The sequence below is a fragment of the Magnolia sinica genome, chromosome 11 (genome assembly GCF_029962835.1).
Source record: "Magnolia sinica isolate HGM2019 chromosome 11, MsV1, whole genome shotgun sequence".
Taxonomy (NCBI): Eukaryota; Viridiplantae; Streptophyta; class Magnoliopsida; order Magnoliales; family Magnoliaceae; genus Magnolia; species Magnolia sinica.
Genome location: NC_080583.1, coordinates 1389143 through 1405255, shown reverse-complemented (window position 1 = coordinate 1405255; position 16113 = coordinate 1389143). Strand labels below are relative to the sequence as shown.

General features: G+C 39.2%; 1 protein-coding gene across 4 annotated transcripts; it reads right to left on the bottom strand.

Moving 5' to 3' along the window:
* Nucleotides 1-545: 545 nt before the first annotated feature.
* On the bottom strand, nt 546-11752 carry LOC131218531 (J domain-containing protein required for chloroplast accumulation response 1). 4 transcript variants are annotated; one of them, XM_058213123.1, is made up of 11 exons: nt 11067-11750; nt 10523-10978; nt 8434-9119; nt 8210-8347; nt 7727-8133; nt 7486-7597; nt 6038-6117; nt 4937-5002; nt 4779-4856; nt 2822-2998; nt 546-912 (listed from the first exon to the last, which is right to left on the bottom strand). In XM_058213123.1, the coding sequence occupies exons 1-11, from the start codon at nt 11069-11071 to the stop codon at nt 874-876; spliced, it is 2244 nt and encodes a 747-aa protein (XP_058069106.1). In that variant the 5' UTR covers nt 11072-11750; the 3' UTR covers nt 546-873. The 4 variants fall into 4 exon arrangements, with proteins under 4 accessions (XP_058069106.1, XP_058069105.1, XP_058069107.1 ...); XM_058213122.1 differs by having other exon boundaries at nt 7733-8133; nt 10523-11752; XM_058213124.1 differs by having other exon boundaries at nt 8210-8296; nt 10523-11751.
* Nucleotides 11753-16113: the final 4361 nt, after the last annotated feature.

Here is a 16113-nt window from a genome sequence, read left to right as displayed (position 1 = left end):
AACTCAAACTCTTAGAATCCGCGACTTACTATAAAAAGTAAACTTACTATTTATAGACGGTCGTGATGTCTACTAGTGCGCAAGGTTTTCGGCCAAAAATAGTAAGTGTCCTATTTGGCTTCACCAAACCGTTCTCCTAATTATTCTAAGCTCTTTTCACGTTGGGCGCAACTCCTAAAGCCCGACGGATGAAGAGTTATAATCAAACTAAAACTTACTATTTATAGTAAAAACGAAATTAAAACGGGGAAACGACCATCGATCCAGGGGTTTTTCGCAATTCCGGGCTGCGCAACCCGGCGTAGCGGGTTGGTTGGCTTCAGTAGCTCGTTCTACCCCAAAATCATATATTTTACGTCAGATAACTCATTCCGGATTGCAAGATACGCCCGATTTAAGGATCGATGGTCTGGATCACTTCTGTCATCGACCGGACCTTTTCTGATCCATCTTGGCCATGTAATTGTCTGCGACCCGCTCTACATCATCCACCAACAACTAACCTTCTGTTTGCATTACCTAAAACATTAACCTCACTCAAAATCTAACTGCTGTAAGCATGGAGGCATCTATTGTTACAAAACGCCTACAGCTGTGTATAACTTTATTCGGAAAACTTTCGAAGTCAAATAAATACAGGAATTCGGGTCGGCTTACTATTCTTGGGACCGACCCGGCATATAATCTATCAAATTACATATGAAGATTTTGTGAAGTGCTGTAGGCAACGCTGAGGTATCACGTCATAATTCATATATATACACACAATCAAAACAACACATACGTGCAACATAAGTACACATACCTATAATTGGAGATGGATGTATCATTTTGTTCTTTCAGAGGAGGCAGTGGTTGTTAAGCATGCCGATCTCAAATTGAACTAGCTGAGTTGAAATGCGTCCATGCCTCCTGTAAGGCCAAATAAAGGTGTATGTGAAGCACTACAATTTTGGAGATATTCCAGCTGGATAAGCACCAGCTTTGTATGGAAACAAATTCTGCATTAAGAAAGTCTGCCTCGTAAGTGAATGGTGAAATGAGTAAAAGGTGTTATTTGAAGGTTTCTTTTTCTATTTTATCAGGAGCAGAAAAAAAAAGAAAAAAGGAAGTTGGATTTGAAGGACCAGGCCAATAGCTGCCTGATTTGAATAAATTGTTTAATTTTCAGTCATGAAGTGGACATGATAGATTAGTGTGGGTCCGTGAACACTGGAGTTAACAAACATCTTAGCAGGGTGTAAAAGGACAATTGAATTGGTGAGCAAAGATACCCAACTCAGTTAGATTTCAAGTTGATTCGACATGAAACTTGATTCCCTTGATTTTTCATGTCTCATTGAGTTTTTTTTCAAGTGTAATCAAGTTGGAACGAAAACTCAACCGAGTTGATTTTTTTCTGGGTTATCTAATTCTTTTGTTAACTTTTCATATTTTTATTAGTTTATACACTTCATAATATACTACTTTAAAACAATGATTTAATTATTGAGTTTTTTGCTTGCAAGTCAAGTGTTTGGCCGACTCTTCAAGTCAATTCGACTTAGTAGACTTTCGAGTTGAGTCAGGTTCTTAGACATGCATGGGAATTAAAGAAAATTATATAAATCTTTGGCCCTGTTTGGTAAGCGCCTAAAAATGAGCTCATCTCATTTTAATTAACAGTAATTATTTACTACAGATCTTGATCTTGAGTACATAATTACAATTAACATGAACTCGGTATATCTCTAATACATAATTTCTCTTAAATAAAATGAGATGAACTCATTTTTAGGCATCTACCAAACAGGATCTTTGGGTGTTCAATTGAATAGTAAGATTCAATTGTGTGCCAGGTAAGCCAGTTAGAGCTGTAAGCGGTAAGAGGTAGTCGGGTAGCCAAAGCTGTAAGCCAATCAGAGTGGTAGACCAAGCAATAGTCAGGAAACAGTATAGGCCAGAATTCCAGTGTTTTCAGCAGCAGCTAATAATTAGGGCAGCCAAAATCATACAGGAAGCAGCCAGGTTGGAAGCATAAAGGGTCCGCCATAAGAAATTTTATAATATCCTTCAAGTATATTCTCCATGACAGTGAATTTGACTGCTACTAGAGTTGGCCGCATGTAACTCATTGAGGTGCTTCTATCGCGTTTGACAAAACTCGATACACATTAATATATGGCATTTGAAAATCAGCTCTAGCATGGAGATGTTATATGGAATCATGGAAGCCTTGTGTTCATTTTTTATTTCTAAGAAGAACATGTATTGAGTGGAGTGTGGCTGGCCTAGTTAACTTTAAGATCAAGTGGGAAGTAGGCTGGGCTCTCCAATTGGCTTAGCAGCCCAGCCACCCATTAGCAGTGAGTGTCGCTGTCCTTGTTAACTTTAGATCTAGAGGGAAGTGGGCTGGGCTCTCCAATCAGCTTCCAAGCCCAGCCAACCATTAGTAGCGTCTGGGCCTGATTTTTAGACTGGCGCCTAGGTTTGACAATATTTTCCTGTTGAGGCCCAGCCCAAAATACATGGCCCATTTATGACTGTAGTGGTTGTGCCTAGGCCTGAATTTCAGGTCTGACTAACAAAGGGACTGCACGGGCTGACTTATAGGCCCAATTATAAATGGGCCACCTATACACCTCTAGTATGGTCCAAACTGTTTCACAGAAGATATGCATTTCTCAATATTTTTCGACAAACTAATGTCTGCACTCTCTTTTTCTTGGTTTCCAGGCCCAAGCAGATGAACATGTGTGGGCATTGCAAGTGATTCAGCTTTCTGCACTTAACCATGTGGTAGAACAAACACCAATTTTCTTTATGAAGAATTAAAAAATACCTGCAAGATGTCAAAGACTTTTTCTGCAATGTACTTTTGGTGCATTGCAGCACCCCTTTGTTGAAGCTTGTCTGGATGTAGGCACAGTAAAGCCTTTTGATATGCTCTCCTCACTGAAGTTCCTTCAATTACATCAACAAGGGGCACTGGTTTCCATCCGCTATCTGGCCAAAGAACCTATATACAGCAAGACTTTTAAGAATCAAACTGCAAAAGCTCCTAAGTTGGCAACATAGAGCAATGGGAGTCAGGTTGAAGAACACGCAAGAAGATCTCACAAGAAGGGAGAATATAAGACAAAAGGCCACAACATTCTTGGGAGGAAACAGCTCCAGAAAGAATTTCAAATCTTTGTGGTACAATGTCATGTTTTAAAAAGAGATACTATTGTATGCTTGTGAAGTGATAGACAAAGAAATATAAGTTACATCTTATTGACAAATAAACTAGCATGGATAGAATAAAATGTAAGAACAAGTTTGTCATTTCCAAGCCAACATATTTCTTTTCAATACATTAAAATTTGGAAATTGAAACATCTGAGACCGGAAAACAATACTATATCAATCAAGCATTGATTTGAGGAACATCGATTGACTGGTAACTCTGCAGTTAGAAAAAGGAAACAAAGACGAAAGAAGAGAAAGCAGGAGAAGAACTACCTCTTTTTAAATACTTCAATGGAATATACTACAATGAATGTGTTCACCTTTCCAAACTGAGTTCTCCACCAAAGCTCTCTACATGAAAATGGGATGAAAGAATGGGTACCTAGAAGAGTTTCAGGGAAGTAACTTTACCTCACGAACACATTTTCAGCGACATGAGGTAATTGAGTCTCTACAGTTGTAATATCAGGTGTTTCTAGTATTGTCTCCAACTTCTAGATTCAGAGAATCAAAACATATCTCTGGATTTGCGGGATACTGAATTAGCAGCTCCAAGAAGCTCCACAATGGAAAATGCATCTAGCAAAGCATGCAGGATTTATTTGCTGCCCAATCAGGACTGAACATAGAAGAATGGAATCAGAAGTTCCACATCATCTCCTTAGGATATGGGTGGAGAGGCAGATTAGAACTAGAGCTATAGCCTTGCACTTTAGGCATAACTTGGAGCTTGCATGTTGGACGATAAAACCTCCTAAATATTCCCAAGTTTAAGGAAATACAGAGTAAATGAATAATATCAATAAAGATTAGACGTCCAACAATGTTTTTCTATAAAAATAAAAATAAAAAATTTCGTGATCACACTGGCAGGATTCCCTCTAGCTAGGCCATGCACCAACCAACTTTACTCTTGAGATGAAGGCAAGTTGATGTCCAAGAATTTATCAAAAAGGACATACAACATCAATTACAATAATAAATTTCAATGATATACTCCTATCATTTGGTTTCTGTTCTTCTCTCGGATGTGGTGCACCATAAGAGTGATATATTCCACAATATCTGTCTCCATAAGTGATGTTGGCACCTGACAGGGATGCAAGAGGATGGGAAATTGGTAGAAGAATTACAAAGAGTTACATGACTGTTTGGATTTTATAGACGATTAGTAAGGTTGGAATTTGGGAGTTCAGACATGGCATCTCTCATAAGTCCTAAGAAAGAAAGACAACAGCTGTTCGGAGCGAGGCTGCTTTAGTGGGGTTGAGAAATATCTTGAAACTACTGTAGCTTTGAGAAAACAAGATTCTTAATAGTGAGCTCCACAATAGAAGCAAAGGAGGATTTGATGGTTTGAAGTTCGGAGTTTCTAAAGAAGGTTCTGTATGGATTGAGAGTTCAAAGATAACACCTTTAGGAGATTTCTTTGAGTTATTTTCTTTTTATTTTTGATAATTACATGTGAATTGATTATAAAAGGAATAAGGCAAGAAAGTATACCAAGAACACCTAAATCTAACAGCACACGAAAAGTTTGCATGTCTTTGTTTGAAAACTATACTCACATATTGCAGAGTGGACAGCAGTGAGCGGATATTTCCTTCCTTTCCATTTGACCACTGTCGTATCCTAGCATCTGAAATCTGCGGTCAATCAAGTAATTGCAAATTCTTTTCAGAAAAAGAGCCAAGCCATGTAGATCAATCAATGTAGCATGCATTACCTGAATTTCTTCTTGATGTTGAATAGGTTTTGGCTTTTCTTTCTGTTCCTCAGGTAATTGTTCTACCTGTACATAAAAATCATGAGACTAGCTCTTTAGAGTAGCTTATGGGTACAAATATCTGGATCCAGTATCAATCACAAAAAATCAATGATTTGAGCTCTTGGGAACAAGATGGGATTATTGTAGCCAAAAAGGCAATGTTCACTCATATTTCTGGCAGGACAATCTCATATGCAGAAGTCATCAATTTCAGGTGTATGCGAATGCACTGTGTTTGTTTGTGTACGTTTGTAGGCAGTTTCTGCATTTTCACAGGCATCCATGTTCTCTACAATGCAAAATGAAATGGATTTCACTACGGATTGCAGGAAGAGAAATTCTGTTACTATTTCAAGGTATCTTTTTGTGGGTTTCTTAAAGGAAAATCTTGATTAATCATAGGAAACTCAATGAATAGATCCTGCAATCAGTTCAAAAGAAACAGACTAGGACACACACACCCCCCCTCCTCGCGATTTCTCTGCAATCTAAAATTGCAACTACCCTCATATTAGAAGAAGTTAATGAAAACATATTTTCTGGATTGGTATTCCCTGGCATCAAAAACAACAACAACAAAAACACAAAAATGTCTGCGTCACTGTGTTTCCTAGCACTTCCTTGATAGTACAATAGAAGTAGCACACTGAGATTCCTCCACAATATATAAAAGCAGCACCAGATTATGAACACAGCAGATGCGAGGTATGCCGTAACAGACACCACTGTTACTGTTACGATATGGGCCATAACGGCCATTATGGTCTCTTTTGTAATTCTTTTGAAAAAAACAAAATGAAAAATAAAAAAAAAATCCTGTATCAGCCCGGTAATAGACTGTTACGGCCGTAAAGGGGTCTGTAAACAGCCATTATGAGGCCGTTACGGATCATTTTTTCCACAATGGATGTTACGACCCTGTAATGCATAATGCTTGGCACCGTTACCACTACATAACAGCCGATACAGCCACATAACGACCGTTACACACGCCTTGAGCAGATGTTTTGCTACTACTAGCAATGAGAACTGTATGAAAGAAAAATAGAAGACACATACCAGGCAGCTCACATGGATATCTTCATAGTCAGATTCCTCTATATTGTCAATTGCATCCTTAAAACCTTCTGTAGTAGATTCTAACAAACACAAATGAATATGGGAATAAGAACATATTTGCTAAAAACCTTATTAAATATACCAAATATGAGCCAGTTTTGAGACGCAAAAGATGAGGCTATGTTCACAAAAGTTCATTAAAATAAGAATGCAAAACATATTCTGAAATATTATATTGAGACCTTTCCAACTTTCATTTCAATCACACTACTACCTAAGAAATTTACAAGGTCATAAGCATTGAACATGATGTTCAAAAGGCTGCCCTTTGCTTAGATGTCCAACAAGAAAAAGGGCTTACACACAATAGCAGTATGAATTGAGGCACAAATTGAATGATCTGAATGTCTGCTGCTGCTTTGATATTATTGGGAGCTCCATGATTCCACGATCAACTCTAGAAACTTTTCAGTCTTGATACACACATGTTAGGGTTACTTTCTTTGCTTATAGCTCATCGGTGAATTGCTTCATGTAGATATGGTGTCGTGTAAGAGATCCAGACCAATCATTAGGTAGGCTATACCTTGCACGGGTCATTCCCCAAAATGACACCAATATGGAAATCCATATCACTACATTAGAGGATCTTGGGAAAAGAAAATACATGCTTATAGATAAGTAAACAAGCTTCTTTGACCATCCATATTTTCCTACAGACCCTCCAATGCAAGGGTTAGGATTGTCCAATCAGTGTGCATCTAAGCTATCCGAGGCCAAGGTAGGGCCTATTTGATGATTGATTAGATCTCATACATGTTTTCCATGTGTATGGAATGCTTATATTGAATCATGGAAGCAAATGGAAATGTTTCATTCTCTCTCTTTATTAATACAACTCCAGCACCATATGAATAGAGCAAGTGAAGTTTTAATCACTGAATTGATAGGCATTCGGCTGTTATATACTTGTGCAGAGATGTACTTAAGAGAAAATTTATGCATGGCCCACCAGATAACTAAACATAGCGCCCCACAGATCCAATCAGCTAGCGGGACCTAAAGGATGCAAGGACTGATTGATCAAATGGCTTCTGGGCATCATTTGTTATCATTAACCTGATCTTAGCATTAGTTCCATTGACAAAAAGTCATGTGAATCCTCACATGGGTGCACTTGTCAGACAGGTAGCTAACTTGAAAGCTCTAGAAGTATTTATGGATGCCACTAATTGGGCATCCCATTTTGTCAAGGATCTAGACCACGCTGGTTTCATGTACATCCTCTTGAATAACATGGATGAATTGCTTGTGCTAGCTTGTTACTTCTAACCAATTGATGAACGCACAGCCAATGTATTTGCTTTCCCCGAAGTACCACACCTCCAAAAGGGGAAGATATGACATGCTTTACATCAGTAAAATAAATAGATTGATTAAGAACTAACCAGGGCATGAGTCTGGGATGTCATTCCTTTCTGAAGAAGAATCATGAACTTTGTGGGCATCGGTATTTGCATGTGTGAATTTTTCCACTGTTTTCTTCAGAATTTGACCTACCTGAAACAATTATTAGAACTCAGTGAGCTTCCAGTGGGATCAATTTTTTCGAAACAAGGAGATATCTTCGAAAATACTAAATTAGGGTACTTAATTAGCTTCTTAAAGATCACATGGCAGCATGTGTACCGTAACAGGGGTATCCGTAAACGTTCCACTGCTATTCTCATTGTTTATTTTATCCTTGGTTGCACAGACAGATACCAGGTCCTCTGCTCCACGTGCACCTGATTCTTTCCTCCTAGGATTGTGACCTCGAGCATCAACATGAGATGCGAGCTTCGGAGAAGCTTCCTGATTGAAAATTTTGACAAATTCTTTGACCTTTCCCTTGACTCTGTTGCCTATCATTTTGTCTTCTGAATTTAAAGGTGCATTATGCAAGTTGGGGCTAATGGTCTTGGCATGATTTAAGATGGATTTTCTTCCAATTGGTTTCTTTGCTTTTACACTATCATCGACAGCTCCTGCTGATGAACTTTTTAGTATTGGCGAACCATCTTTCTCTCCGGCTCGTTTAGCCACCTCCTCCTTGCCTATATATATATAGAAAATGCCATTTAGAAATACTACATTGAACTAATACATTTGAACTCTTGTGACAGAAATTACCTGGGTCATCAGAACTATACTTTAACAGGGAACCAAGGCTCTTTAATTCTGGTTTGTTAACTTCTTTCACACCGCCCTTACAGAAACCTACAACAGGTGGACCAGCAGAACCGCTACAATGTATGATTTTTTCCCTTCCTGCATTGTTAGGAGACACATCTGAATTATGTCTTAAGAGCATTGCATTAGTCCCAAAGATACCATAGTGAGTGACATAAGCTTACCTGATTTTTCAGAGATATAACTGTCACGAGTATAACTGGCACTCGCTTCAGGTTCTGAAGGCATGGCTTCCTCATCAACATTATCTTTTCTCAGTATATTGATATCCTTGGATGAAACACTGTCTTGGCTATCACATTGGAATCGGAAGGAACTACTTGCTGCTGACATTGTTTCACCCTGAGAAGGTAAATTGACTCCTTGCAAAACCGGTGCAGGTAACCCACTAACTATGCTCTCAGTTTTACCCCGTTCTTTTGTATTTGAACTATTTCTTCCCTTAGCAGGCATCATTAGAGTTACTCCTTTGCTTGCCCATTTGTATATAGAGAAGTGAAACTGGTTGTTGTCATTAGATGCTTCTGAACTAACACGATCCTTCTTCCCTACACATTGGCCTTCTGTGTCTTGTATGGCAGATTCAGTGACCTTTGATGACCCATCACCATTGAGAGAAAATTCATGGGATAAACGGCTATGGCGATAAGAAGGTCGAGTATCATTTCTCGAGTCATCTTCTCCTAGGATTGTTTGGGCAACTGTTTGGGTCGCGAGTCTAGACACACAAATGCTTGGTGAAGACAGAAATCCAAATCCATTTGACCCACCATCCTTGCTTCTAATTGGACTACAACTAGGAGTACGGAACGTCGGTAAGTCTATTCCTTTGGGCAGTTTCGAGGACAGGCTGAAAATTTAAAACCAGTGGAAGAAGACAGAACAAACATCAAAACCAACATAACTGCAACCTTCTATACAGGGAACTGTACAGTAAACATCACATTGAATAGAATAAGAGACTTATCACATCTGCAACAGAAAAATATGAAAAAGAAAGAACAAAGAAGCAGATGATATCAACCATAAAAAGTGAAGTGCGATATAAATTGGAAAAGGCCGCAAGGGGTGGCATTTCCAGTGCTAGATACCATATTGAAATTTGAGGAAATATAAAATGCTTAGCCAGAGTAACAGATTTTTTCACTTGGGCGAGCGGTCCATACATGTGGAGCTCGCCCTTCAGTGTTCTAGGCTGTTCATCTGGTGGGCCCCACTATGGACATTGGACAGGCAATGCAGCAAAGAACCGTACAGTTGGACTATCCTAGTCAACCAATAATTCAAATAAAATGGATGGTTAAAAAGAAAATATAGCCAGCGGGAAGATCTCCACCTATTGAATGGCTAGGATTGTTCAAAATAGGATATTTTTGTCCCTTACACATATGGGATGGGGCTCAGCAGATGAACATCTGGATGACAGAAAGATAGATCAACATGTATAGAATGCTGGCACAAATGAAACGATGGTAATTCGGTCTGTGGATTGAATAATGCCAAAATTCAGATGCTTCTAGGTTATTGCAATCGAAGGTTAAAATGGAAGTATGCCAATACTTCTTATGCAGCAGGAAGATGTCCCAGATCAGATGGAAGGATTCATTCGATGGGGTAGATTTTGCTCCATTCTCACCCCAGGTGGGGGCCCACAAGATAAACAAACCAGATTGCTGAAAGATGGGCCCCATATTTACAAAATGCTTACCTTAATACAAATGCCAGTAATTCAGATTGAGCATTGTGTGACACCTTAAATTCAAAAGTTTCAGTGTTTTACAGACCCGTAATATCCTAGATATCCGTTGGTTGCATCAAATGCTTTACTGCTAGAGGATTGCCGATAACGAGCACCTCATTGAAACTCTATGAAGTCCCTTCTGCAGTGCGCATGGCAAACATGTATGGCGATCAGGACTATCGATCTGGTGAGCGACCATGTTAATGGCTATATGAGAAAATTTGTGGTAACTGGACAACTCTGACTATCCAATTGTTGCTATTTTCACTCAGTGTTTTGCACACCATTTCTTACTTCTTGAGTTAACCACCCCCTTTTAAGGCCACCGATTGAATGGCTGCCACAGTCTGATCACCTTGACATTTGCAATATGCCCCATTCACTTGGTGCCTCATTGGTACTGACCGCCCTGCATAACTGCCATGCATACAACAGAGATGTTTTCGCCCAAATGTCATAGAGGCATTCTCCTACTTTAGTTAGGAGAACAAAAGTGAGAGGAGAAAAATAACCTGAGGTGTGCAGGCAGTGATGACGCTCCAATGAATGGTTCGCGGTTTGGTGGTAAAGGGCGTGCCGGGCTTAAAATCCGAGAAGCTGGAGCAGAAGAAAAAATATCGCTGTCAGGTTTCCTCGGCGTGGAACTTGAAGATTCCTCACCTTTGAAAATGTCATCGAAGAAATCACCACTCAGATGTTTCCTCCGGCTTGGGCTGTCGTCACCGAACACAGGCTTCTCGCTCAGAGCCAACCATGGACTATTAGGCGAAGGTGTATCTTCTCCACCACTTAACAAATATGAATTCGCAGATTTGCCAAGGCTGTGTCGCATCTCCGTCATCGAACACCTCGGTGGCCCACCAAAAACATCATCAAAATCAATGTCCGGACTTCTGTTTGGAATCTTAGAAGAAGAGCTCAGGTTCCCAAGTGATCTCCGGGAAACATATCCCAAAAAAACATTATCTCTGTAGGACAATTTCTCCATATCACTTGGCAAGCAATATCTAAATCAATCAATCAATCAACCAGATTGCCAAAACGTAGCAAGAAAACCTCATCCAATGGCTGAAATTCAAAAGCAAAAAGGGCAGGAAATCTCATCCAAACGTAGAACTCCAAAATTCTTACAAAACTAACCGCAATTTCCAGATCGAATGCTTCCAGCAACTGTTTTTTAACTTGAAAACAGAAATCCTCACTCCCAAGATCACTTACCGAAAACAGGGGTTCAAATACCAAGTTTCAGAGTACTGACTGTGGCCGAAGCAGAAATACGCATATCCTCTGAATTCGTTCTCCGATCCTTCACCAAAAACTACTGAATTCCAAGAAGAAATAGACCATCAGAGATCTGATGCTCTCGGAAACACTTACCGAAAACAAGGATTCAAATACAAAATTCAGAGTACGGACTCGAGATCTGACTGCAGCAGAAGCAGAAAAACGCACATCCTCTCAATTCGTTCTCCGATCCTTCACTGAAAACTACTGAATTCCAAGAAGAATCTAGATCAGTAGAGATCTGATGCTCTTGAATATGCAAATTCAAAGGCTTTTGCTTTTCCCGTTTCAGGGAATCTGGAAATTTCTGAGGAGATTTGAGAGGAATGGAAAGGGGAGAAAGCTGGGATTTGGAATTTTAAAGGAGAGAAAACGAGAGGAGGAGAAAATTGGGGTTAGGGTTTTGTTGGATGGCAGCCACACGTTCGGCGGATAGGAAGAAGACAGTAGGAAGAAGAACGAGAGCAGATGTCTACTGAACTTTCGTCGTGAACTGATATATATACGAAGGGACAGTGAGATTTTCTTCTCCTTCCCGCTCGTTTTCTGTTTGGATTAGGTTTGTTAATTCCTCGCGCGTGTGTAGCTACACGTGCCGATATGGACCACTTGTGCAAGATCTGAGACTTCCATATAGTTTAGAAAGAATTATCATATTTTCTTCTCAGTCTTTTTGATTCATCAGATGCGTGCCCCACTATATAGAGTAAACTATTGGTCATAAACATTTTCTGACCGTTGATTTGTTTTATATGATCTGGCCGTCCATTTGTTTTGTTTAGGACAGAAGATCTTGAAAGCGTACCCTTCTGATGGAAATATCATATCCCTCTAAAGTTTAAAATATTTTCTCATGCGGCTACCGAGATGGGAGAGCTCGCACTCGCGTGTATAATTAGCAAACTGGGGTTGCTCGAATCCGCCGGGATGGTATTAGAAAGATACGTAGCTATTGGATTTGGCCTTTATCCGTGACTGTGGGCCCACATTGATCTGTTCGTTTTATATCTTCGCCGTCCATCTGTTTTTCAAGATCATTCTGGACCATGAGGCAAAAAACGAAACAAATCCATGTCTCAGGTGAACCACACCACAGGGAACAGTGGTGATTGAACACTCACCGTTAAAAACTACCTGAGGCCCACCGTAATTCTTATTTGCCATCAAAGCTATTCATAGGATGACACAGATCTGAATGAAGAGAAACCACAAATGTCAGCTTGAGACGAGCCGTTTGTGTAATTGGGAGTTCCTCTCGCATTGGATATTTCAATCCTTTGATTGTACGATGGTTACGGTGACCCGTCCATGTTCAAAGTAAAGGAATTATCAAAGGGTCAAAATACTCTAAGATAAACGGCTTGGATAATTGGAATGTGGCTAAGATTCAAAGGTTAAAGTCCCGATGTAACGTATTTTACATGTGATGTTTTCCATTGGGATTTGTAGCCCCACCGTACGCACTGCTGCACGAAGCAGTGGGTACAACCCCACGTGTCCCGAGTTCGGCCGTACCCAGCTTTATGTGTGTTTTATCCGGAAGCGGATCGGCTGGTCGAGGTATGTGTTAGATCCAAAAACTGTCCATCCATTTGTCAAGCTAACGGATCTAACTAGCAAGTGGACCACACTGCAAAAGGAGTAGGGGATTCAACGTCTACCATTGAAACCTTTTTAGGTCAGAAGTTTTGAATAAATATGAAATTTGTTTTTCCACCTCATTAATATCTTTTTGGCCTTATGTACAGATTGGATAGAAAATACTTCTGAATAAATATGAAATTTGTTTTTCCACCTCATTAATATCTTTTTGGCCTTATGTACAGATTGGATAGAAAATAAATATTGCGGTGGGCTCTATGGATGGTTTAACGGTGAAAATCATTATCCCTACTGCTATTTGTTGTGTGGCTCATATGATCTTTGGATATGATTTATTTTTTCAATAATATTTTAAATTACCTCTAAAATTAGATAAACCGTGTAGATATAATAAATCCATCACCGTGGGGCCATGTAATTTTGATCTCCTTTGAACCGTCCATGCAACTCGGAGCTTGAGGAGCGTCAATGATCGTCTTCCCATGACATGTACCTACAGCAGCTAGGTGGTGTGTGGTGCACCAGCCAATCGGCTTCCTGTTTTATCCACAGCGTCTATACAATTTGGTATGTTATTTTAGAATTTAAGCCGGAAAATTAGGCAAATACAGGGCTCAAGTGAGCGACACAACAGCAAATAACAATGATAATGACCCCACAGATGAAACCTTACTGGCCCATCGTGATGTTAGAGTCTCTGCCCAACCTGTTCATACGTTCACATCACATAAAGGGACAGCATGAATATGAGCATGATCCAAAACTTCCGTGTCCACACCAAGTTTTCAAGAGTAGGTGTTAATTGGCGGGTGTGTTACACTTTAGCCTTTGGCTCATTTTTTAAGTTTTACTTTAAGGAAAAAAAAAATTTTACATGACAAGATAGATAAATGATGCAGATAAAATCCATACATCATGGTAGCCATCAGACACAAGCCAGTAACTCGGAACAGTCCGGCTCAGGATCCACCAGATGGTGCAGCCCAGACAGTGTATCCCACCTTTCAACGGTTTTTGCAGCTCATGCATGATTGAAAAAATGAAGAGATACAAATCTCAAGTGAACCGTACCAACAACCCAAACGTAACCAGGTACGAATCTCATAGAATTATGGAGTTACTTGGGCCATTCAAACATAATGCTACTCAGGCACTCATGGAAGTCTGGAATCACTTGGCCGTTCCAAATAAGATTGCTTGATATTTTAGCAATGGTAGACAATGCCTGACATCCAGTGATGATAATGTCAATGCAATCTCATCCCTTTTATTACCATGGGATTTGACGGGCCAAACACGCCCTTAAAAACTTCCTAAGGTCCGCTGCTATATTTATTTACTATTAAACATGTATGATAAGGTCGCATAGAATTGAATGAAGTTGAACTGGTCAGGAAATTAGGCCATTCATCTAAAATGTCACACGTATGCATTGAATGTGATCAGTGTGTCTTTTTATACTTCCATTATTTTTGCATGGAATGGCCCACTTGATGATTTGGAGTAGGGTGAGTCTTACTCCAGGTCATATCATTTCCCGACCTAATTTGACGTGAGATTGTCATTTGATGGGATGCATGTGGAACTTGCTGTCCTCCTTTCTACTCAAGGAGAGGTTTGATATATAAATGCATAGCATTTAATAAGTTACGATTTAACCCTTTGAATTGGGGTAATCTTGTGATTATCTAAACCGTTTATGGGATGAGTCAACTTTTTTTGGATGGGCAAACTAATAATTATTTGGATTACACTATTTCAACCCTTCGATAATTTGACCCTTTTTTTTTTCTTTTAACGGGACAGTAGTCAAAACCTTAGTTTTATCAAAGGCCCTAACATTCAACCTAGATTTTTATTTTTATTTTTATTTTGAAATCCTATCTCCAAATAAGCCCTATTATATATAGGATTTGGGTCATTAGAAAAATGTTCAAATCTAATTACTATACAGTTCTTACATATCTCAAGGTGATAATTTAAGATATATTCTAACAAAATTGGGAAATCCTGTGGCTCTTTATTTGTGACTCAATAATAAATAAATAAAAACATTATTTTACTGCCACCTTACTTTCAACATATGATATTTTTTCATTGGGTCATGTTTGAATTAACAAGAATTTTTTATAACTTTGATATGTTTCAAAAAACTTTAATAAACTTAACATCTCCCATTAGAAAATAATACAACATAAGGGCTAGGCCCACATTAAAAAGCAAACATTTCTCTAAATGCTTATTTATTACATGCTCTACATTTAATATAAGCACATAATCATTTCATTAGTTATTTTAAGATTTATGGAATATTTCAATTATATACAATTCATAGTAGTGTTATTGTTTCTCAAAAGGCTTAACTTGCAGCATACATATCCAAATAAAAGCTAATACAAGCGTGCGTGTAAAATGAAATATTTCCCCAAGTGTTCTTTTATTGCGTGCCTCACTTCTAACAAGTGTATATGGTTTTTATTTTTTCTTGGATTATTTTAAGGTCTAAAAAATACTCTTGTTATCCTTAGTTACAGGACAATGGCATACATGATCAATCCATATGGTTCATGTTGTGGGCCCTTTTCTAGGTGCAGTAAAACTCAAAATTTTCACTAACTAGATGATCTTGACAATCTGATTTAGTCATTGAATCTGACTCCTTAAATGTTTTCATTTAGCCATCTATTCGATGCCTTGATGACCACAACTCAACGGTCAGGATAATCTGATTAGTATTAATTTGGGATGCATTGATGAAGAGGTGCTTTGGACGGTCTGGATTTACATGCTTGTGGCTATGTTTAGTGTGAATGGGTTATCGCTACGGTTCAAGGAATTGAAACGAAGAGCCTTCTTGCTGAAGAGGAATGCTATGCACGTATATCCTCCAAGCACAAGAACTCACAAATGCAGGAATTGCATGTTTGAAGATCAAGATGGCCAAGAGAGCCCCTTGATGAAAGTAGTGGGCCACCTAAGTGGGCTGCCAGTAAGATCTAACTTCTAAAGGAGGCAATAGCAACAACTAAATGCTCACCACAAGCACCCCAAGCTACAAAATTTACTATTTGCCTGTGGCACGGCATGCACGCCGTTGTTACACAGGGACAAAACATTCAAATCGTCTAAAATGTGGGCCCCAGGTGAATAGTTCCAGCGGCGAAAGTCTAGCCAATGCACTTCTCAAGCGGGCACACTTTTAGAATGGGAAAGTCAC

Excerpts from the sequence above, each read along its gene's own strand:
- LOC131218531 (XM_058213121.1), bottom strand. The coding sequence starts at position 10,998 with ATGGAGAAATTGTCCTACAGAGATAATGTTTTTTTGGGATATGTTTCC. Across the intron at positions 7,598-7,726 it reads TTACGGATACCCCTGTTACG|GTAGGTCAAATTCTGAAGAA; the intron begins GTACACATGCTG and ends TAATTGTTTCAG. Across the intron at positions 5,003-6,037 it reads ATATCCATGTGAGCTGCCTG|GTAGAACAATTACCTGAGGA; the intron begins GTATGTGTCTTC and ends TTTTATGTACAG.